The 23,942-nt window shown below is 54.7% G+C and overlaps 1 protein-coding gene across 1 annotated transcript; it reads left to right on the top strand.

Moving 5' to 3' along the window:
* Window positions 1-815: 815 nt before the first annotated feature.
* HAUS7 (HAUS augmin like complex subunit 7) lies at window positions 816-23,942 on the top strand. The gene is made up of 10 exons (XM_030806817.1): window positions 816-1,003; window positions 2,195-2,310; window positions 6,344-6,411; window positions 8,716-8,777; window positions 14,390-14,481; window positions 14,946-15,104; window positions 15,228-15,327; window positions 15,822-16,046; window positions 17,074-17,188; window positions 23,699-23,942. The coding sequence occupies exons 1-10, from the start codon at window positions 890-892 to the stop codon at window positions 23,767-23,769; spliced, it is 1,122 nt and encodes a 373-aa protein (XP_030662677.1). The 5' UTR covers window positions 816-889; the 3' UTR covers window positions 23,770-23,942.

Genomic DNA, 23,942 nt, shown 5'->3' with positions numbered 1-23,942 from the left:
CAGGTCTGGGGGGAGGAGGGACTGACATATTTCACTACAGACGCATTGAGTTTGAGGGGCCTGAGGGATGTAGAAAAATGTGTTAAGTAGACAGGATAGGAAGGAGCCACAGGTAGCCCCAGGAGCCGTGAGGGGAGCAGGGCCCAGCATGTATCATAATAGTGTGCATTTACATGGTGCTTCGCATGCGCCGGGCACTGTTCTAGGGATTCCATAGGAATTATTACCGCCTGCCATCCTCATTAGCAACCCAGTGAGTAAGGTGCTCTCATTAGCTCCGTTAGGTGAGGGCAAAGAGGCACAGAGAGGTTAGGTAACTGCTTCAAAGGCATACAGCTGGTGAGTGACAAGAAATTTCCCTCTAACTATAGCGTGAGCATGGTGAAGAGAAGACGGAGCCCCGCGCTGGGAGAGGAACGCTTCGGTCCCAGTTCCATTCTGCACCCAAGGCTCCCCTCGGTCCTCCTGGGAACCAGGGTCCCCCTTAGTGGTGGTGGCCCCGGAGAACCCGACCAAGGCAGGAGCGCCCCCTCCTGGAAGAGCCTCGCTTCGACGCGTCATCATTCCCGGCCGGCAGCAGGGGCGACGCCAGCAAGGCCAGCGACTCAGAGCCAGCTTGGCCTGTTCGTCCCGCCCCTTCCCGGTGTCCGCCCCGCCCTCTTCCCTGTGTCCGCCCCGTCCGCTTCACTGTGGTCCTGCCTCTGGGTGGTGCCGGGGCGGGGGTGGGAGCCCGGGGCCCGCGCAGGCGGAGCCGCCGCCCAATGGGAAGGGTCGGTGGGGAAGAGGGTGGGCGCAGGCGGGTGGGCGGGAAGAACGCTGGAGCTTGATTGGCGGTCTTGCCGGCCAGTGAGGCCAGGGCGTGGGAGGGGCGTGGCTCGGAGCGCGAAACATGGCGGGGCAGGACGGTGGCTGCGGCTGCGGCCGCGGCGGCGACGACTACTCAGAGGACGAGGGCGACAGCAGCGTGTTCAGGGCGGCTGTGGAGGTGTTCGGGAAGCTGAAGGTGCTGCTGGCCCAGAAAGCCACTCCAGGGCGGGGGACCGGGGAGGGCCCTGCCCGAGGCCCGGGAGGGCTTGCTGCGGAAGTTCGCGGCGCCACGCGGCCACCGTCGCCGGTTCCGGCTGCGCCCTGTTCCCCCGCAGCAGGGGGTGCTTGTGGATCATTCATCTTTGCTCTTTGGGGTGCCCCAGGCCTTCGCTCTTGCTGTCTCCACGGCCCGTGCCTGGTAGTTGGGGCCAGCACCGCCTGTGGAACTGCAGTACCCGCGCTGGGCGCTCGGAGCAAGTGCAGACACAGAGGACGGAGGCCTGGCCTTAGGGATCTTGCGGGGTCTGGGGGGACAGATGGGCAGAGCCTCGTGCCACTCTGTCAAGTCAGCGAGACTAGGGCTTGGTGTCAGTTGGTGTCAGGTGCCAGGGGTGATAGCCTCCAGCAGCCCTCTACAGCCCCACAGGACAGAGCCCTCACTGCAGCAGTGGGGAAAGCTGGCCCACGAGGTCAGGGAGCTGTCCCAGGTCCCCTCGGCCCGCTCGCTCCTCCCCCCAGCCACTCCCCCATCCTGTCCACGACTGGCTCAGTGGTCCCTCTCCCTCTCCCCTTTCCCTCAGTCCCGAAACCCAGGACTCTCTCTTAAGTCTTAGTCTCAGGCGTTGCTCCTAGGTCCTGCTGCCACAAGAGCCCAGAGTGGGAGTACTTGAAAGAGGTGGGGTCTGCATGCCGCGGGAGATGTGGGGTTAAGAATGGGGGGACTTGAACTCTTGGCAAGATGGCAGGACGCGGGTAAAGGAAAGGGTCCTGGGAGCTTGCAGATAGATCTACACTGAGGGCTGGGCGCGGTGGCCCACGCCTGTAATCCCACCACTTTGGGAGGCTGAGGTGGGCAGATCACCTGAGGTCAGGAGTTTGACACCAGCCTGGCCAACATGGTGAAACTCCGTCTCTATTAAAAATACAAAAATTGTCTGGGCGTGGTGGCGCATGCCTGTAATCCCCCAGCTACCCTGGGAGCTGAGGCAGGAGAATCGCTGGAACCCAGGAGGTGGAGGCTGCAGTGAGCCGAGATCATGCCACTGCACTCCGTCCAGGCTGGGCGACAGAGTGAGACTCCGTCTCAAAAATAAATAAATAAATACATAAAATGAAATGATGTACACTAGGACTTTCAGTGAATGTTGCTTTCCCTTTCCTTGCTTAGGACCTAAATTGCCCCTTCCTCGAGGGTCTGTATATCACAGAGCCAAAGACAATTCAGGAACTGCTGTGCAGCCCCTCAAAGTACCGCTTGGAGATCCTCGAGTGGATGTATACCCGGTAATGCGTCAGTTTCTTCCTCTTCCCACCTGGGGTGTGCGTGGGCGCCACCCAGCCCCACCTGGGGAAGATGGGGTTTGTGGTTACTGTGAGTAGCTGTCTTCCCAGAGGGCTCCACCCCCTAGCCTGGACCCCCGTGCGAACAGCTGTGTAGGTAAGGAGTACTGGTGACAGGCATGATCAAACTGGGGGCAAAGTGGCCCCTGGTGGTGCTGGGCTAGTCCAGCCACCCCTTTGCTGCAGTGCTGAACTTGGCCTCAGCGTTTGCCTTGCCTTACGAGTTTGGAGGTTCAGGACTGGCAGGCACCTGAGAAATGCTCCATTCCAGTCCTTTCATTCTCAGACCCGGAAGCCAAGGGTCAGGCTGGAGTCATGAACTGTCTCTCGTCTCCCAGTGGAGGAGTGACAAGCAGGGCCAGGGCGTGGGCTCCTGGCTGGGTCTCAGCTGGCCAGGTGGTCCTCATGCAGTGTCACCTCTTGTCAGCTTCTGTGCCGTGACCCGTTTCCCAGTCCTCTCGTGCCTTTGGGCCAGGGTGTAGCATGGTGTGTGCCTGACACCCTACGAAGCCCATGGTGACAGGGTGGCTTCCTGAGTGATGGCGGAGGAAATGATCCAGAGCGTCCCATGCCCGGGGCAGACATCGTTCCCCTGGTGACGTAGTCCCCGAGCTGAGGGTCTGTCTCACTGCCTCACAGCTGTGAGTGGAGAAGGCTTGGCCCGCCTCCCCCAGAGCACAGGCTCCTGTGGGATTGGGTGCGCCCAGGCCGTGCTCAGGAACAGCTGTGGCCTGTTGGTACAGGAGCCTCTGGAGAGTCCAGGCCTGGGCCTCCCCCTCCTCAGCCTGTGGCCTGCCTACCCCTGCTGCTTGAGGAAGGGGCCTGGGCGGGAGTCTGGCAGTAGGGCAGTGGGGTGCCAACCTGTATCCAGCCGGTCTGGCCCGCCAGGACCAGGGACATCAGCAGGACGCCCAGCTGGATACAGGCCCCCAGAGGAAGGAGGAGGCGTTTTTGTGTTTGAGCCCTTGCCGTTCCAGAGGCGTCTCCTGCCTCTGCCTCCTAGGCCCTGCCTCTGCCTTCTAGGCCCTTCCTCAGGCCTCTCCCCAGGGCTCAGCACACCAGCTCCTCGCTTCATAACCTTTTGCTCTTGCTCACATTGTTCCCCCTCCTGAAAATGCCCTTCTAGTCTCTGCATGTCGTACGTACTCCTATACAGCCCACAAAGACCCAACTCACACGTCCCGTCTCCTTTTAAAATGTTTCCTGTTCCCAGGGCAGAATGTATTCCGCTTCCCTCTGGATGCCCACAGCCTTTTGAGCACACCCTGCCCCTGCTGGAGCCCTCAGCCTGTGGGTGCACTCTTGGCCTGCTGTCATTTCTGGCTCTTTAGTACGGGAGCCACGGCATGGTGTGGCCATGTAGTCGGGGGGTTCTCACGTGCTGCAGGCGTGACTGGGTGTCCTCAGGAGCTGGGTATTTAGTGGGTACAAGTCCTGGGGTTCGGCAGAAATGCAGCACAGCACTGCAGTCTGAGCTGGGTGCCATGGATGTTGGCAGGGAGGAGGTGGCATTTGATCTGGGATGGGGGACAGTAACAGCGGGGTGCTCGTTTGGACAGGAGCAGGGAGTTGAGGTGTGGGAGAGAGAGCTGGGCAGCAGCAGCTGGAATGGCAGCTCAGGGCAGCTCCCTCAGGGCCTTGCATGCTGTGCCAAGGCCTTTGAGCTTTATGTTCTGGGCAGGGCAGGCGTGGGACCTGGGGAGTGACATGCTGAGATTGGCATTTTGGTAAGGCGAATGAGGGTGTTCTGTGGCAGATGGATTTGAAGGGCAGTGGCTGCAGGCAGGGAGACCAATACCCCAGGGAAAGACAGAAGGAGCCCTGCGCTGAGTGGCAGATGGCTTGTCTGGCAGCCACTACCGGCCCTGGTGGGACCAGCCCCTGGCCTGGGAACCTGGGAGGCTGGGAGGTGAGGCAGGACTGGAGATGGCTGGCTGGAGTGTGAGGGTCTTGAGTGAGCTCCCAGGAGGAGGCTCTTGTGGGAGGGGGTGCAGATTTGCCTGACTCAGGTGGAAGCCGGGGGCACTCGAGGAACTGGGTTCATCTGGCCAGAGAGGGACGGGTAGGAGGCCAAAGCCACGCCCCTCAGATGCTTCTACAGGTTGAGTGTCCCGTATCCAAAATGTCTGGGGGCCAGAAGTGTTTCAGATTTTGATTTCTTCGGATTTTGGAATATTTGCATTATACTGGTTGAGTGTCCCTAACCTGAAAATCCGAAATCTCAAATGCTCCAGTGAGCATTTCCTCTGAGCGTCATATCGGCGATCAAAAAGTTTAGGATTTTGGAGCATTTCAGATTTTCAGATTAGGGATGTTCAACCTGTAGTACTTCTGTAAGTACCAGAACCCGAGTCCTTTGAAAAAGCCGCCAGGGAGCATATGATGACCTTGTCTGATTTCAGGTTGGCAAGAATTCCTTGGGCCTTTTGAGGGTCCTACAGGAGAATCGGATGGGAGTTTTCTGGGAATTTCCCGTTGCCTTTCTTTGTACGTGACCGCACCCTGTCAGCCCCATTTAGGGCCGCCTTTTCCTCTCCTCCCCATAGAACCTGGAGGCTGCACCTACTGTTGGAGCCCCCTGGATTGTGGAGGTCAAGGCCTTGTGGGTTTCCTTGGGGTCTCCAAGGCCTCCAGTATTTTCTGTTCCTGCTCTGCCCGCTGCTGTGACGGTGCGGTGACTTGAATGACAGCCCTTACTGAGTCTGGCTGCTGGGGCTTCTGCAGCGTGGATTTTGAGTGTGTTCAGGGTTTACTGTGCCCGGCCTTGCGCAGTGCTGGGTGAGTGCCCTCTGCGCCTCTGAGCCTTGTGCTCAGAGACGTTCTCGGCAACCCCGCTGGCAGAGCCCAGCCTGCTGGCCTTCCCCTTCCTTCCCCAACCCTGCTTGTGCAGAACCCGCGGTTGTCTTAATAAGTCACAGAGGTGGGTGGTGCTGTGGAGGCAGCCAAGCCCAGCCTGATCTCTGATGTAGTTCTGGGGCAAGTGTGGCCTCTCCAGGGAACAGCTACCAGCCCTTTCCCACCACACGAGTCAGCAGGCTCCTAGAGTGATGGCAATGGTGAGGTATAGCCAGGCTCCGGCAGCCTGGAAAGCGACTCCTTCTTGTTTATGAAAGGCTGCTGTGGTGGCAGGCGCCTGGGGCTCCCTGGTAAGAGCCTGTGGCCCCGGCGGCCGGAGTGATGTTTCTGGGCCTTAGTGTCATACCAGGCTTGGGGCATGGGGCTCGGGACTGGGGATGCAGTGCTTGGGCTGTGCTCCCCTGAAGGAGGAGACCCAGTGGAGGGCTGAGGCGTGTGTCACCTGTGGCGCATGTCTGGGTGTTGTGGGACTTCCTGCCTTGCATGCGCTGTGCATGCGGATCTGGTTTTGCCCACCAGATGGCTTTTAAGGTGACATGCTTCTGAGCGGCCCCTGTGTGCTGCAGTCAAGGTCAAGCCTTCACCATGCCCGAGGCGATGAGCCTCGATTGTGACCACAGACTGTGTTGCAGGAGGAGCCCCCACGTGGCTGAAAGCAGGCCTCACAAGCCTTTCCTGCAGAGGGCCGGGTGGGAAGAAAGTTGTCCACCCTGGAGCAGTTGATGCCGGCCCAGGTGAGGCCGGGGAGGGTGCCAGGAGCCCGGGGCCAGCCCTCAGAACCCACCCGCTCCACCATTTTGAGAAAGAGCCCCGAGTGCTGGCGGCTTCCCTCTCTGCCTCTGCTGCTCTTTTTTGTTTGTTTTGTTGTTTTTTTTGGTCTTGAGAAGAGTTTTCATTTCAGTATCCAGATTCACATTTCCAAGGTAAACTTCCTGGAATATTCTTTCCCTAATAATTAATGGAAATGAAATCCACGTGACACAGAAGTAACCATTTTAAAGTGAGCCGTTCCGTGGCATTGAGCACATGCACAGGAATTCACTTTTTCCAGCGCGTATAGCGGGCCCAGGGGGATTCTCTGGCTGTCTCCGGCCTGACCAGCTCTGCTATTTCCCTGCAGGATCTGGCCCTCACTGCAGGACAGGTTCAGCTCACTGAAAGGGGTCCCAACAGAGGTGAAGATCCAAGGTAGGTGGAATCTTGGTCCATTCTGAGCTTGTTCACAGCCTCCTTATGGAGTGGTGGTGTTTGTTCCATTGGACCGACGTTTTCTTTTAGGTGGTGCACGTTGTGTGGATGTTGCTAGAGCCTTCTTGAACCCCACCCTTCCCTAGACATGGCAGGTGGGAGAATTCCTCTCGCACGGACCTAGAGCACATGAATCCTTGCAGCGTGGGTGGCCAGAGACAGAGATTCTTGGCGATGCCAGCAGTGGTTCCGTCTCCCTGTGTCAGTGTGTGACATGCTGTCTACAGGTGGCATTTCTAGGGGCGCCTGCTTCCAGCGGAGCTTGCCTTATAACCTCCTTTCCATCATTTCTTGGTAGAAACTGTACTTAACCTGGTAATGAACGTTAGATAAAGGTGAGCAAAACTACAGTCCCCAAGTCGGTGGCTAACGTATCACCTTCATGATGCTCTCTCTAGAAGTTGGTGGAATGTCAAAGGTCAAATTTTTCATGGACCTGTGTCTGTTCTGGCCGCTCCAGGGTAGATAAGTTGGACCCTGGAGTCCTGATCCGTGCCCCAGCTGGCATTGCCACATGAGTTATCTGGGGCCAGTTCTTCCTGTGCTGAGGTGGGCCAGAAGAATGAGGTGTTGTTTTAGAGCAGCCGGTGGGCTGGCCTGGGCCACACAGAGGCACTGCCCTTCTCCCTGGAGCTGCCGTGTCTGGTACATTCCGGATTCTCTGACCCACACCAACACGTGCGACCCAACCCAGCCCAGCCTCAGCCCTGACGCCGCCATTCCCAGCCTGTTTCCTGTCAAGTGGGGATGAAACCCAGCCTTGCCTACCTCATGGGAATATACTGAGTATCAGGCTTGTCAGAGGGCAGGTGGGAGAGACCAGGACCAGTAGGGTGTGAGGATAGTTCAGGAATTCATCCGACAAAGGGGTAAGGAGCACCCACCACATGCAAGGCGCTGTCTCTGGTGCTGGGGTGCAGCAGTGAGTTCCACTGCCCTCGTGGTGCTTGCATGCTAGCGGGGAGAGACAGGGCCAGAGGGTGGGAGAATTGTCCATGCACCTGCCAGCGAGAAGCACTGGGAACAGCCAGCTGAGGGCTGAGGGTCCTGCAGGGCTTGGGGGAAGGGTGGTGCTGTCTTGACATAAGACGGCAGGAGGGGCGGAAGCCAGCGCGGCATGTGTGGAGAGGAAGAGCATGTGCACAGGGCCCCAGGTGGGCTGTGCCTGGCAGCTTGGAGGCACAACAAGGAGGCTGGTGTGGCTGGAGTGCAGGGCAGGGCAAGGAGTGAGGTTGGGAGGGGACGGGCCAGATCAGGCCAGGCCATGTGGGCCACGGAAGGACGTGGGCTTTGACTCCGAGGAAGGCCGAGTTCTGCTCTTGGCTGTAACGACACCCCTGGCTCACTGTGCTGGGAACAGGGCGCCCGGGGAAGAGGCAGGGAGAAAGGCCTGGGGCTCTTGCAGTGAGTGGTCCAGGTGAAAGTTTGGAGAGGCAGTGCAGGAGGCAGCCCTGGCCAGATGTGGATTTATAGAGTTGGCTGGACTCGCTGAGAGGAAGAGAGGGGTCAGGGAGGACTTGAGGATGTGGGATTAAGGGCAGTGGTGGAACAGGCTTGCCTAGGCGTGCAGTTGGCATTTGCGTGGTGGTTCTGGGGTTACTGAGTGCTTCCCCACAGACTCTCTGCTTACTTCTTGCAACAAACCCTCCAGGGCTAGGTGGAGGGACAGGTCTGGCATCGGCCCCAGGCTTTCTGGCTCCAAGTTACTCAGAAAATGCCCTGGGCACCCTGGCAGATGTGGCTGGATGGTCTGCAGTGTGCATGGCGCCAGGTTCCCCATGCATGAAATGGAACAAGGCCTGCCACCCCCAGGGCTGCTGGCAGGGTGATAGCAGATGATGGCACGACGGTCCTTTAGGACGTGGCCAGATGGGAGCGGTGATTCCATTTGCTTTGGCCTTGTGAGGTCTTGAAGAGAGTGGTACACAGTGCACTGTAGAGGTTCCCTGACCCCTGTCCACTCCTCAGGCAGCTGCTGGCTTCTGCTCAAAGCCAGGGTGAGTGACCCCCCATACCTGGGAGAGCATTGGGTACAACTCCTAATTTTCAGACGAGGAAGCTGATGCCCAGAGAGGGGTGGGGCCACTCAGCAAGAGGCAGCGCTGGCACCTGGGTGCCTTTCTCCTGGCCCACCCTGGTCTCCTATACCCAGTCCAGTCTGTGGGTGCTGGGCTTTCTGGGTGTGTGCTGTCCCCTGCTGTCTGGGCAGGTGCCTGCCATGATGGGCTCTTTGTGTTTCAACAGAAATGACGAAGCTGGGCCATGAGCTGATGCTGTGTGCGCTGGATGACCAGGAGCTCCTCAAGGTAAGAGGGCCCCTGTCTGCCCTGCAGACGACACGCATGCTTTCTGCCCTGGGCAGGGAACCTCATGGTGCTGGCTGAGGTGGGAGGATTTTCCTCCCCTGGTGCCTTTGAGGTTCCTCAGGCCCTGGGGCTGGCTGGGTGCCCCGGCAGGCTGCTTTTCTAGGCATCCCTGGGGCCAGAACTGCTGGGATTCTCTTGGGTAGAACCTGGTTGTCCCTGGGGCACAGGGGAGAGGGCAGCCGTGCAGGTAGGGGCAGATCTCTGGCTTCTGATGACCAATGGGATGGAGAGTGTCCTGTCCTTGGTTGATGACTTCATTCTTCATTCATCCCGGCGCCTGGCTCCCAAGCCCTTGTGGCCTGAGAGTTTCTCCCGAGGTCCCTCATCTACTCTGTGGTAGGTCAAAGAAACTCCAGCACCCACCTTATCATTTCTAAATTTTGAAATAATTGTTTTCCCTCGATGATTATGAGTAACGCTACTATAAACATTCTTGCGTATGATTTTTGACTGAACACGTTTCCTTTTTTTTATATCTGAAGAGATTTATTCATGTGACCAATGGCCTATGACATAGCCCCAGGAGGTCCTGAGAACATGTGCGCAAGGTGGTTGGGCTACAGCTTGGTTTTCTACAATTTATGGAGACATAAGACGTCGGTGAATCCATGTGAGCTGTACATTGGCTGGTTGAACACGTGTTTTCTGTCCTCTTGGGTGTATAGCTGGGAGTGGAATTGCTGGGTCACAGGGTCACTCTGTGCTTAACTTTTTGAGGAGCCACCAAACTGTTTTCCAGTGTGGTGGCACCATCTTCCTTTTCCAGCAGCAGTGCGGGAGAGCTCCAGTTTCTCTTCGTCCTCGCTGGCACTTGCTGGCATCCGTCTCGTTGATTGTAGCCACCCTGCTTGGTGTGGGGTGGCGTCTCATACGGTTTTGATTTGCATTTCCCCATGACCAGTGATACGGAGTGTCTTTTTGTGAGCTTGTTGGCCATTTCTGTATACGCTTTGGAAAAATTTCCATATTCTTGTCCTTTGCCCACTTTTTAATTGGGTCACTTGTCCAGTGAGGTTTTTTTGTTTTGTTTTGTTTTGTTTTTTCTTAATTAGTAGACTTAATAATTTAGGGTAGTTTTAGGTTCACAGCAAAATTGAGCAGAAAGCACAGAGAGTCTCCACAGGCCCCCTGCCCCACACATACACAGCCTCTCCCGCCGTGGACACCCTGCACACGGTGGCTCCTTGGTCACAGTCCATGAACCAGCATGGACACATTGTCACCCAAAGTCCATATCCAGTGAGTCTTCTTTCCTGTGGTTGAGAGTCCGTGGTTCTTCATGTGCCAAGTAGTTCTCTGGACATTTTGCCTATTACTTTGGCTCTGGGAAAATGTATTCTCCACGCAATTTATATTTGTTTAAATATATGCGCTTTAGCAGGCACTTGACCTGCTTAGGTTTAAGCAGCAAGTTCAGCCGCCTCCCGCCTCTTGCCTGCCGTTCCTTCCAGCATCAGCTCTGTTTCTGCAGCCTTTGCATGGCTCTTCGGGTCCCCTCTGTGTGTGCGCCACCCAGTGGTCAGCCTGGGAGACTTTGCTGGGCTCACCAAGATCAGATCCACTTGTGCACAGGTGGGTCTGAGCCCAGGCATTGTAAACAGATTTGTGGGGTCACTTTCTTGAGCTGTTTTCTCTCCACTGTCTCTTGGATACTTTCTAGTTCCCTGGGGCTCCCTTTTTCTGTCCTCCAGACATAAACCACCCACTTCTGTGATGGTGGTGGCACGGCCAGCTCCCTGCCAGTCTGCAGGAGAACTCGGAATCCTGGTGTTCCTCCCTGACCCACCTGCTGACATTTGCTTCTCGGAGCCTGCGAGCACCTGCCCCATGCATTCTGCCCAGCCGCGGGAGCACTGCGCTTGCTTTATATTTCTACATTGGCATTGTGGTAAAATGCACTTTATGTAAAATCTACCATGTCAGCCATGAAAAACAATTTCCTAACAGGCCCTGTGGGAGCTCGCTTCTTTTTTTTTTTTTTTTTAAATTTAAAAAATTATGGTAAAATACACATCACCTAAATTGTACCACGTTCACCATTTTTAAGTGTCCGGTCCAGGGGCATAAGCACGTTCACGGTGCTGCGCAGCCATCACCACCATCCAGCCGCAGAACTTGTTCATCTTCCCAAACTGAAACTTCGTCCTCAATTTTCAAGCCGCGTTAAAGCATACAATTTAGTGGTCTTTAGTACATTCACAATGTTGTATGACCACCACCTCTATCCAGTTCCACAACATTTTCATCACCCCCAAAAGACCCCGAACCACTGAGTAGCCACTCCCCATTCCCCACAGGCCTTGGCAGCCACTGAGTTACCATCTGTCTGTATGTCATTGGAGTGGAATGCTGGAATATGTGGCCTTTGGTGCCTGGCTTCCTCACTGAGCACAAGGTTTTCAAGGTTTGTCCATGTTGCAGTGGCACGTAGCAGTTTTGCATTACTTATTATGGATAAACAATCAAAGGAATTGGAGAATTCCATTGGCATTATTGAGACCTGGGAGTTGGAGGAGGGAGAAAGGAGATACAGATTTCAGATCATTAGGTAGGGTCAACCCTTGTAGCCCTGAGTTTTAATTGGGAATATCAGCATGAGCCCCCGGGCTTCAAGCGATCCTCCCACCTCAGCCCTCTGAGTAGCTGGGGTCACAGGCATGCGCCACCACACTCAGCTAATTTTTAAAATTTTTGTAGAGACGAGGTCTTGCCATGTTGCCCAAGCTGGGCTCGAACTCCTGGGCTCAGGCGATCCTCCCACTTTAGCCTCCCAAAGTGCTGGGATGACAGCGTGAGACACTGTGCCCGTCCTCCTAATATATTTTTACGTTAAGGAATATATATGTATTTCCTTATCTTGTGCCCTGAAAATGCCTAGAACAATGACACCCCGGCTGTAATGCAGGCGGAAACACAGAGAGCAGCAGTCACCCAAGACTTGGGTCACATCCGAGGGACTCAGGAGCCAACTAGCAATAGTCAGAGAGGGGCCAGTGGGAGCTTCGTAAGCATAGGGGCTGCAGTAGACAGGCACCCTTCACGTACGCCCAAATCCAGGTGTTCATAGTGATGTTTTATAAAATCATCAATTTGACACTAAAAACATAAGCGACAAAAGAAAAAACAGATCAATTGGACTTCATTAAAATGAAACACTTTGGTCCACCAAAGGACACCATGAAGAAAGTGAAGAAACAGAAAAACCTACAGAAAGGCGGTAAATAGTTGTAAATCACATGACTGATGAGGGACTTGTATCCCGAATCTATTAGCAACCCTTACAACTCAATAAGAAAGACAGAAAACCCAGTTCAAAAATGGACAAAGTGTCTGAATAGACGTTTCTCCAAAGAAGATGAACAAATGGCCAAGAAGCACATGCAAAGATGGCCATCATGAGATGCCACTTCACACACACTAGGATGGCTAGAATCAAACAAGAAAAGGAGGCCGGGCCTGGTGGCTCATGCCTGTAATCCAAGCACTTTGGGAGGCCGAGGCTGGAGGATCGCTTGAGCTCAGGAGTTTGAGACCAGCCCGGACAACATCGTAAGACCCCGTCTCTACAAAAAGTAAAAAATTAGCCAGACATGATGGCACACCGCTGTAGTCCCAGCTACTTGGGAAGCTGAGGCGGGAGGATCACATAGAGCCCGGGAGTTCAAGGCTTCAGTGAACTATGATGGCGCCACTGCACTCCAGCCTGAGCGACAGAGCAAGACCCTGTTGTTTAAGAAAAAAAAGGAAGGCCGGGCGCAGTGGCCCACGCTTGTAATCCCAGCACTTTGGGAGGCCGAGGCGGGTGGACACACGAGGTCAGGAGATCGAGACCACGGTGAAACCCCGTCTCTACTAAAAATACAAAAAAAAAATTAGCCGGGCGTGGTGGCGGGCGCCTGTAGTCCCAGCTACTCGGAGAGGCTGAGGCAGGAGAATGGCGTGAACCCGGGAGGCGGAGCTTGCAGTGAGCCGAGATTGCGCCACTGCTCTCCAGCCTGGGTGACAGAGCGAGACTCCGTCTCAAAAAAAAAAAAAGAAAAAAGGAAAATCCCAGTGTTGGCCAGGATGAGGAGAGATTGGAACCCTCCTGCATTGCTGTAGGAATATAAAATGGTGCAGCTGTTATGGAAAAGTCTGTCAGTTCCTGCAAGATGTCAACACAGTTACCTCGTGACCCAGCAGTTCCACTCCCAGCTGTCCACCCAGGAGAAGTGAAAATATACATGCACACAAAATCGTCTACCCGAGCGTCCATAGAAGTGTTATTCTTAATATCCCGAAAGTGGAAAGAGCCCAAATGTCCATCAGCTGGTGAATGTATAAACCAACTAGCAATAAAAAGGAAATCAACTACTGACCTGTGCTAGGACACGCGTGATCCTCGCCAGCCTCATGCTTGGTAGTGTATGATTCCATTGCTGTGCAGCATCTAGATAGGCCGCTGCCCCCAGATCACCTTGGAGCACATGATTGTGGTCAGCACCACCATGCAGGCAGTGAGACCTCCCAGTGCCATCGCCCCTGTCCTGGGTGCCCTGAGCTTCTCGCACCTGTGCTCCTGAATCTGCCTCAGTTGGATGTCATGGCGATGCCCAGGCTCTATGCTGTTGACAGCGTTGCCAATTTTACCTTATCATGGCCCCCGCCTGCCACACACTCTTCTGAGGAATGCACCAGAACGGACTGGCTCAGCCAGCTGCTCTGGCAGCTTCACCAAGCCCCCCAAGGAGCATTTGTGTGACAAGTTGGCACTGAAGGCACAGGCCATAGTGAAAGGGCCAAGGCACTCCTGGTGGCATTTCACGCCCCATGGAGTTGACCCTTTTGACGTGGTTAGGATGTTCAGAGCCCAAGAAGTGGGCCTGGCTGGGGGCTTTGTGGAGCGGGCGTAGCCTCTCATGTCCTGGGGCTCCTCAGCGATCCTCTTTCCTTTTCTGGAAGGAGGAAAGAGCTGTGCGTCCGGAAGCCTTGAGCTCCTGGCTGGGTGGCTCCCATGGGTATCTCAGAACTCACCTTTCCGGCGAGTGGGGGACTAATTCAGCCCCCCAGGAGCTGCTGCTCCTGGAACCTGGGCCTTCCGGGCTGGAACGCCAGTCCCCTGGCTGGAAAGCAGGCCACCTCTCAGCCCCAGCCCGTCGGCTTTATCTGTTCCCAGCTGGGACGGCGATCCTTGGAGGAGAGCAGGCCTTGTCCTGGAGGTGTCCCTGTGGGCTGTGTTCTGTCACAGCAGGCCCTGCTGTGTGCTGCCCGCCCACCCAGCAAGCCATGCTGTCGGCTGCATGACAGACACATACGCTCCCATATGTTTCTGCAGTGCTCAGCCCGTTCCGGCGTGTGGTCCCAGCATCATTACAGCCCAAGGCGGGGACCAGGCAGGGAGCACTTGCTAGTCCAAGACATTGCCGGGCAGGCACAGGGTCATTGATGGGCCAGGCCCCTCCTTTCCACTGGCTCCTGGCATGGGTGGCATGTGGGGGCAGGGGCACGGGGGACAGCTGGCCTTGGCCTGGCTTAGATGGAGCCAGTGAATGCCTGTGGTCTTCCTTGCCCAGGGCCGTGCCTGCGCCCAGAAGCAGCTACACTTCATGGACCAGTTGCTCGATGCCATCCGGAGCCTGACCATTGGGTGCTCCAGTTGCTCGAGGTAAAGGTGTGGATGGCCCAGGTGGGCAGTATTGACGGGCTTCTCTTGGTCCTAGTTCTGGAGCTGATAGGGGCTGGGGTGTCACTCCCCTTCTGATGCTGGCTGGGTGGGACACCCCCCTTGGGGATCTGGCTGGCCAATCAGGGGCCGGGCAGCGTACGGGCAAGGGGCGGCTGTTGCCCAAGGCCCTGGGGGTGAGTGTGGATGTGGGATGTGGGGCTCAGAGCAGACGGGCCAGGCACAGAGGAGGGTGAGCACCTAGGGTGCTCCGTGGGTGGGTAGGTAGGCGGGCAAAAATGGAGGAGCCAGGGCAGACAGGTGGGGCAGGATTCTGCGTGGTGGGGCTTGTCCTGGCCTCTGTGCCTGGCCCCGATGTGCTTCTGGGGCCTTCCCTGTGGGGCTGAGGGCCTGCTGGGCCAGTGCTGTAGCCTGTGACGGTGTGGCCCTGGGGGCTGCCTTTGCAGCCTGATGGAGCACTTCGAGGACACTAGGGAGAAGAACGAGGCCTTGCTGGGGGAGCTCTTCTCCAGCCCCCACCTGCAGATGCTCCTGAATCCAGAGTGCAACCCGTGGCCCCTGGACATGCAGCCCCTCCTCAACAAGCAGAGTGATGACTGGCAGTGGTACGTGCTCCTGGAGGCCTCAGTGGCAGCACCTTGGCCTCCTGTCCCAGCCCCAGGCCGTTTGGTTCTGTTACTGCAGACACCCCTGGCAGCGGTGAGTTGCAAGGCTTTCTCTCCCTGCAGGGCCAGCGCCTCTGCCAAGTCCAAAGAGGAGGAGAAGCTGGTGGAGCTTGCCAGGCAGCTGCAGGGGAGTGCTGCCAAGTTGCACGCGCTTAGAACGGAGGTAAGGGTGCTAGCCCCTGGGAGGGGGTTGCTTGGAGGCAAGGCCCTGCTTTGTCACCTCCCTCAGCACGTGAGGCTTAAGCGAGGTTGCTTGTGCACCAGGCCTGACATGTTCTAGAATACCGTGGTGCTCAGTCCGTGGGGAGGTGAGAGGCGGGTCCCGTGGCTGGGGGAAGGGATCAGCCTCAGGTATTGGGCGGTGCCCACGCCTGAGCACGTTGCCATGTGCCTTGCCGCATGTGGTCCTCCTGGCAGCCCTTGGCCTGGCCTCTGTTTGATTGCGGAGGAGACTGGGGCCCACAGGAGAGTGAGTGATGGGGCTGAGGCTGGGAGCCGGAAGGTCTTGCTCTGGCCTGAGTTGCTTGGTACAGCTCCCCTGTCTCCGTTTCTGAAAGCTTTCTTCCTCGCCCTGACTGCAGTGTCTGAGGTGAGGGCTGGTGGCAGCCTGGCTGGCGGGCAGGGCAGCCTCAAGGGACTCTGCCTCTGGCTTTGCAGTACTTTGCACAGCACGAGCAAGGGGCCGCTGCGGGCGCAGCCGACGTCAGCACCCTAGACCAGAAGCTGCGTCTGGTCACCTCCGACTTCCACCAGCTAATCTTGGCTTTTCTCCAAGTCTACGACGACGAGCTGGGCGAGTGCTGCCAGCGCCCAGGCCCTGACCTCCACCCGTGCGGCCCCATCATCCAGGCCACGCACCAGAATCTGACTTCCTACAGCCAAGTAAGGGTGCCCTTCCCCTCCCCTCTAGCCGCCCCCTCCCCTGTTCACTCAGACTGAGAGCTTGTATCCTGCTTGGGCTCAGGGGCCTCAGCAGCCCCTGACAAGGGACCACAGGGCGGGACCAAGGGCTCGGAGGCGCTGGGCTGGGCTCCCTGTGGGCCAGTGGCGTGGCAGCGCTCTGGGCCCCTCAGTGGGCTGGGGAGGTGCTGCTTCTGCTCCGTGGACCTGCCCACCTCAGCGGGCACTAGCTAGGCCCAGATCCGGTGTGGGGTCCTGCGTGTCCCAGCCTCCAGGTGCCATCCCTGTGTTGGCCTCACTGTTTTCACGTTACGCTCCAAAATAGCAAGGTCCATTCCTTCTTGTGTATGACCAAGAACTGGGCCAGACAGGCAGACAAACGCCTGCCTGTCTGCCCACGAGCCTGCTGGGCAAGGAATGGGCTGCAAGGAAGTGGGCTCGTCAATGTTTGCTTGTTTCGTTGTTCCACATGTGAGATCCCCAGAGGCCAACCTAAAAAGCCGGCTTTAGTTATGATGACTGCAGTCGCCATATGCGCAACTTTGCCCTTGGCTCAAGCACTCCGTGATGTTTATTTTGGTTTTTCAACCGAGAGGCTCCAAGCCTTCCAACCTCTGACTGGCTGGTTCTGTGAGACTCCTCGATCAGGGATGCTGAGGCCACAGCCCTCTCCTGTCCATTTTTCTTGGGACATTTATTTCCCCCCCTTGCCAATTGCTGGGGCTGGGAGGACACGCAGTGCTGCCTGGCATGTCCCTAGGCATCGAGGGTTGCCAGAGCAACATGAGAGTGTGGCATCCCCACTGGGCCTGGAAGAGGGGACTTAGGTCCGAGAACTCTGATTGGTGACTTCCCCGCTGGGAGTTTTGTCCCTCACCCTTGGCTGTCTTTCGGGTGAGTGCCACCTGATCAGTGTGAACGGGGGTGGGAAGCAGGAGATGACATCGCTAGGTGAGACCAGCGGCATTTAGTGCCTGCTCACTCGCTTGCTCTCTCCCTCCCTCCCCAGCTGCTGCAAGTGGTCGTGGCAGTTGCTGACACCTCTGCGAAAGCCGTGGAGACCGTGAAGAAGCAGCAAGGCGAGCAGATCTGCTGGGGTGGCAGCAGCTCCGTCATGAGTCTAGGTACGTGGCTGCCCACCTGGCCCTCTGCCTGGGGCTGCTCCACACGTGGGCTCCCTTTTCTGTGCTCCACTAGCCCTGGAGGAGCATTTGGGGACCAGCCCCTTCTTTTGTTTTTCATTTTCTAATGCATGTTTTCCTTCACTTGAAAAAATGCTTTCAGTGGATTATCAAATGAAAACACTCGTCGTAGAAAACTGAGATAACTCAGTAATAGAAAATGTGAAGCAAATGATAGCAAATGCCTGAATGGAATAGTGTGTGACAATTAAAAATGTAACTTGGGCCAGGCGCGGTGGCTCATGCCTGTAATCCCAGCACTTTGGGAAGCAGAGGAGGATGAACCACTTTGAGCATAGAGATCATCCTGGGCAACATGGCAAAACCACGTTTCTACTAAAATACAGAAACTAGCTGGGCATGGTGGCGTGTACCTGCAGTCTCAGCTACTTGAGAGGCTGAGGTGGGAGGATCACTTGAGCCCACGAGAGGGAAGTTGCAGTGAGCTGAGGTCATGCCACAGTACTCCAGCCTGGGTGACAGCCAGACCGTGTCTTAAAAAAAAAAAAAAGTTACTTAAGGAAAATGGGAAAATGCTTATAATGAGGGCCATCTTCCCAGAGTTGATTTTTGCATATGGAGTGAGGTGGGGATCCAGTGATCCAGTTTCCTCGTATCCTATATGGATACACATTTGTCGCAGCACCATTGACTGGAAATCGCTCTTTCTCTCATTGATCTACAATACCATCACTCTTGGTAATTATTAAGTATCCATACGTTATGTGTGGGTTTCTGGGTTCTCCTCTGTTCCGTTCTATTACTTTTTTTTTTTTTGCTATCCCTGCACTAATACCACATTTCAGGGGACTAGAAAATAAACAGCAAAATAAACCCAAAGAAAGAAGGTAAAGCCAGTTTTCTACCTCTTCTAATTTATTTTTTAAAAAGCAGCTCTACTGAATTCAAATTCATATAACATAAAATTTACCCTTTTAAAAGTGTACAATTTCATGGTCTTTAGGATATTCACAGAGTTGTGTAACCATCCTCTCATCACTGTCTGAGTCCAGAACATTTTTATCACCCCCAGAAGAAACCCCATATGATTAGCAGCCATTTCCCATCCCTCCCTAGCCTCAACTCCTGGTAACCACTGTCGTAGAGACGCTGTCTGTCTCTATGGATTTGCCTGTGCTGGACATTTCCTATAAATGGAATAACAATGTGTGGCCTTTTGTGACTGGTGTCTTTCACTGAGCATAAAGTTTTGTAAGGGTTATCCGTGTAGTTCATTCCTTTTCATCGTTGAATAATATTTGATTGTGTGGATATACCACATTTTGTTGTAGTTGGTAGATGTGGGTTTCTACTTTTTGGCTATGTACATTGTAAGTCTTTTGTGTGAACGTATTTTTCTTTTTCTTTTTGAGATGGAGTCTCGCTCTGTCACCCAGGCTGGAGTGCAGTCTCAGCTCACTGCAACCTCTACCTCCTGGGTTGAAGCAATTCTGCCTCAGCCTCCCAAGTAGCTGGGAGTACAGGCACCCACCACCACGCCCGACTAATTTTTGTATTTTTAAGTAGAGACGGGGTTTTGCCATGTTGGCCAGGCTGGTCTCGAACTGCTGACCTCAGGTGATCCACCTGTCTCGGCCTCCCAAAGTACTGGGATTATAGGTATGAGCCACTGCGCCCAGCCTCTTTAACTCTGTTTTTTAAAGTTATTTTTTAAGTGGTTGCCTTTAGAATTACAGTTAGCATCCTAACTGAAAACAGTCTAGTACCAAATTAATTTCAATAGTATACAAAAACTGTCTCCTATTAAAGCAAAATATATTAGTGTTAGATATTTTTGGGTACACCATTTTAATTCCCTTGTTGTTTCTTTAACACTTTTTTTAAAAGTTATTTTTAAGTGGTTGTCCTTAGAATTGCATTTAGCATCCTAACTGAAAGCAGTGTATTACCAAACTAATTTCAGTTGTATACAAAAACTTTGCTCATTAGAATGAAGCTGTATTAAATGTGTACATTGGTACACATTTTTATATTTATCGATGTTGTTACCTTTGTTGGAGTTCTTAATTTCTTCATGTGGATTTGTCCTTTCATGCCATCCCGGAGGCCTACCCTTAGTGTTTCCTGTAGGGAAGCCTCACTAGTGATGAACTCCCTCATTTTTTATGTGGGAATGTCTTCATTTCTCCTTCATCTTTGAAGGATAGTTTTACTGAATATAGAATTCTTTTGTACTTTGAATGTGTCATTCCAGTGTCCTCTGGCTGCCAAAGCTTCTGATGCGAAGCCAGCTGGTATATGTTGAGTCTCTTCACTTTCTTTTCAAAATTCTGTTGGTCCCTGGCTTTGGACAGTTTGATTATAATGTGTCTTCGTGTGAATCACTGTGAATTTATTCCATTGGGAGCTTTTTGAGCTTTGTAGATGTGTCATTCATGTTTTTCATCAACACTCAGCCAGGCAGTTGACAGCTCTTTCTCCTTCACATCTTGCTTGCTCAGAGCCTCAAGGTCAGCCAGAGGTGAGAGATCAGGGCCTCAAGGGCCTTCTCAGGTCTCTCTCTCTGGGATTTTCACAGCCCGGCACACACCCATGGTCTTCCAGATTCCCAGGACTGTGCCAGAGCTTTCCAGAGCCTTTGTGGACATCTGATTTTCCAGCCTCTCCTTCTGAGCTTCTTGTTTAGTCTCTTGTTTGCCCCGGCTATTATGCACTGCCTCGGGCAGCAGCAGCTAAAGCATTTGCTGTAAATGTTTTCCACTGTTGCACCCCCAAGTAGTGGTTTCAGGTCCATAGCCTCTAGTTTTGGAGACTGTCTTTGGATGAACCCTCCAGCCAGCTGTCTCCTCGGAGAGCCAGGCTTCTCACTGCTCTTGGCCTTGGCACATAACTACCCCATGTATACCGGGCACTGAGGAGCCTCTTCTTGCCAATTGAACTGCAACAGAACCCTCCACTTTAAAATGTATTATAGCGTTTATCCTAATCACCACTGTCACTATGACTCTCTTCCCAGTTTTTATAATTGCTGTTAATAAACTGCTTATAATCTATGGCATCATTCTTAAAATGATCATTGGTATTCTCAACAGTGTGCCATCTCACCTGTGACTGTGGCACCATAGGACTGGTGGCAGGTCTTGCCTTTCAGAAAGGCCCCTTATCGCTTCTTGGCTGAGATCAAGTGTAGTATCTGTTCTTACCAGAAAGGCACCCTTTACGTCCAGGCCATGTGAACTGGGCAGTGCATTGTGTACAGGGAAGTGTCTGTTCACCCTTGAGCCCCGGCCACTTCGGGGGTCTGGAGAGATGCCAGGGGAGCAGGCCCAGGGCGGGCATCGGCCTCTCTTGGGGCTCTCAACTCAGCTCCCATCAGTTCAGCATCCTGATTTGGCTTGAGATGAATTCTTAGTGTCTGGACACACCAGAGAAAGGGTCAGCATCAAATCCACGCCAAAGGCCACTTGGGACAGTTCTTTACTTGTCCCGTTTCCCATCTGACCCCTTGAGGGCGCTGGTCTCGATGGCCCTCCTCCCGCTGTGGAAGGCCAGTGTTTCTGTGCTGTTTCACCTCCCAGCCATCTGCATGCCCGCAGCCAGGCTCTGTTGGAGGTGTGGCACCACCTATGAAGTGAGGAGCAGCCGGTGTGCCTTCTGGGCTCTTGCTGGGGGCATGGCCTCATGTGAGTTGGGAGGGCCTTGGCATTGTGGGTCAGCACCACACACCAGGAGTTGCCCCCCAGGCTTCCTGAAACCTCACTGCCATGAAAACATCAATGTATTTAGAAACCGAAGCAATGTTGTCAGTGCAAGAATGGGGCAGGAGAGTTGAGGGTGCCAACAATGGAGAGATGCCACCGACCCCGGAAGTGGTGACGGGCTCAGCGGGCGGGGAAGGCGGCAGCCGAGAGGACAGCCCAAGGGGCAGCGGGGTGCCGGGGACAGGGCAGTGGTGAGCAGATGGAAGCAGAGGGCACAGGTGAAGCAGGTCTGGAGAGGGCCACCTCCACGGGGTGGTGGACCCGGCGAGACCCTAGCCTGTTCTGTGAAGAAAGTGATGGAAATGAATAAGCAAACCAGCTCCCAAGCTGGTGGCCCGGCTCCCACAGAGCCTGAGCGGCTCCCAGCTCGGCTCTTGATGTGGCTGATGTGGCTGGCGGCAGCCCGGGTGAAGCCTACCTTTTTGCAGCCTCTGAGGGCCCATGGGGCAAGAGCTGACCCCTGCCTCGCCTCCATGGAACTCCTCCAAACTGTCCTCCAGAGAGAGACCCCACAGGCAACGGCCCCACCACAGCAGACCGGGGGAGTGGCAGCTACCCAGATCCTCTCCCCAGCCCCGGCGTCTCGAAAAGCAGCCCATGCAGGAGAGAAGGAAGCCCTGGATGAGCAGTAAATCTGACCTGAAGGACTTTCCGACACCACTGAATACACTCAGTGCGACATCCAGACGTGCCTGGACAGCTGTGAAAACCCAGCCACAAAGAGACTAGAAACGAAATGAGGCTGGGATCTCTAAGAAGAGAGAAAAGAGACAGAAAAACCAGCACAAAGATCAGTGTCGCGCAGGCCCCAGCCAGGCACAGGGTCTCCAGGGCAGGGGGCAGGGGAGATGAAGGGCAGGGCTCTGGAGAAGGTGGGCACACAGAACAAGCCAGGTGAGTGCAGGTGCCGAGCACAGGGTGGATGGAACCCACCTCCTGCCATCCGGAGTACAGGGGCCAAGGGCTGGGGCCAAAGCTTCGAGAGAGACAGCCTGTGGCCTCAGAGGAGCAGCCAGGATGCCTTACAAGCACTGAGGGCCCTGCACACCCGGCCTTGGGCTCTGGACCTTGCCAAGCCCTGCACCAAGAGTGAGGGCAGAGCAGGAAGGCTGGGATGGAGGTCTAGACGATTTGATAAGGGCAGATGCCACACGAGGGACACAGTCCGGGCCTAGGAAAACAGTCTAGAGCAGTGTGCATTGCGGCAGGAAGCCCCTCTGCTGGGGCCACTGGAAGCTGATGGCGAGTGGAGAGGGTCCTGGGGCGCAATTCCAGGCGGGCTGAGGACATTCCCCAGCTCGGTGTCACCCTGAGGCACACCCCATGATTCCTGAGCTTCAGAGTCACCCTCGGGATGGGCAGAGGATGACACATTCAGGGTTCACAGCACTTAATGTCACTGCTAATGACTTCAACATGTAAAAGGCAAAGTGTAGCTGACAGTGGGGCCATGGATGGGGAGCGGACGGGCAGGGCAGGTGAGGGGCTGTGTCCTCCTCTGTCTGCTGGGGGAGGGGGATGATGGCCATGGTCTAGGGTTGGCAACTGAGAGGCAGATGTGGTTATGGCAGAAAGGAAGGTGCAGCGCAGCCACCACGGTCGCCACTGGGCTGGGCAGCCAAGGCCTTAGGGCTGTCTGTGTGATTGGGTTTGTTGTGTGTGCAGTGTTATCCATCTGGTTAATACTGAACGTGCCACTGAAGTCAGGACAGCCCCTGCTTCCTCACTGTGTGCCATGTGCTGCCCCTGGGGCTCGGGGGGCAGGGGGCAGGTGGGCGGGGGCACAGCCGGGTCAGCAGACCCTGGCCTGGGTCTCGGAACTGTGCTGCGGTCGGTGTGACCCAGCCCAGGGCTCCCAAGCTGCTGGCCTGGTCCCCACAGAGCCTGAGCAGCTCCCAGCTCGGCAGTGCCTGTCCCTTCCCTGCCATCCTGGTGGTGCCTGGGGCTGAAGGAGGATCAGCTGAGGACATGTGCCTTGGGTGGCGGGCAGGAGGCACCTCGCCTCTTGCGCCAGGCTCACTTTTCTGTTGGTTTCTTTTCTTTTTTATTTATTTATTTGTTTATTTAATTTTATTTATTTATTATATATATATATTTATTATACTTTAAGTTCTAGGGTACATGTGCACAATGTGCAGGTTTGTTACATATGTATCCATGTGCCATGTTGGTTTTGCTGCACCCATTAACTCATCATTTAGCATTAGGTATATCTCCTAATGCTATCCCTCCCCCTCCCCCCACCCCACAACAGTCCCCAGAGTGTGATGTTCCCCTTCCTGTGTCCAAGTGTTCTCATTGTTCAATTCCCACCTATAAGTGAGAACACGCAGTGTTTGGTTTTTTGTCTTTGCGATAGTTTGCTGAGAATGATGGTTTCCAGCTTCATCCATGTCCCTACAAAGGACATGAACTCATCGTTTTTTATGGCTGCATAGTATTCCATGGTGTATATGTGCCACATTTTCTTAATCCAGTCTATCGTTGTTGGACATTTGGGTTGGTTCCAAGTCTTTGCTATTGTGAATAGTGCCGCAATAAACATACGTGGGCATGTGTCTTTATAGCAGCATGATTTATAGTCCTTTGGGTATATACCCAGTAATGGGATGGCTGGGTCAAATGGTATTTCTAGTTCTAGATCCCTGAGGAATCGCCACACTGTCTTCCACAGTGGTTGAACTAGTTTACACTCCCACTATCCTTTTGGTTTCTTTTCTTTCCTCTGCAGCTACCAAGATGAATGAACTAATGGAGAAATACAAAGTCTTCAGTGATGGCCTGCGCAAAAGCACAGGATAGTGGGGGCAGGAGGCCCTCTCCCAAGATGGAGTTGGCGAGGACGGATGATTGTGGCAGCAGAAGCCGTTGCAGCCCCACGTTGTGCTCTAGGCAGGGACCTTTGGCCCCTTTGGGGAGGGAGAGAGAGACGGACGGTTTGACTTGGACACAGAGAAAGCCTTGGTTTCTAAGCA

The sequence above is a fragment of the Nomascus leucogenys genome, chromosome X (assembly GCF_006542625.1).
Source record: "Nomascus leucogenys isolate Asia chromosome X, Asia_NLE_v1, whole genome shotgun sequence".
In the NCBI taxonomy this organism is placed as follows: domain Eukaryota; kingdom Metazoa; phylum Chordata; class Mammalia; order Primates; family Hylobatidae; genus Nomascus; species Nomascus leucogenys.
The sequence above is the reverse complement of the archived record's forward strand: the minus strand, read 5'-3'. Positions and strand labels throughout refer to the sequence as shown.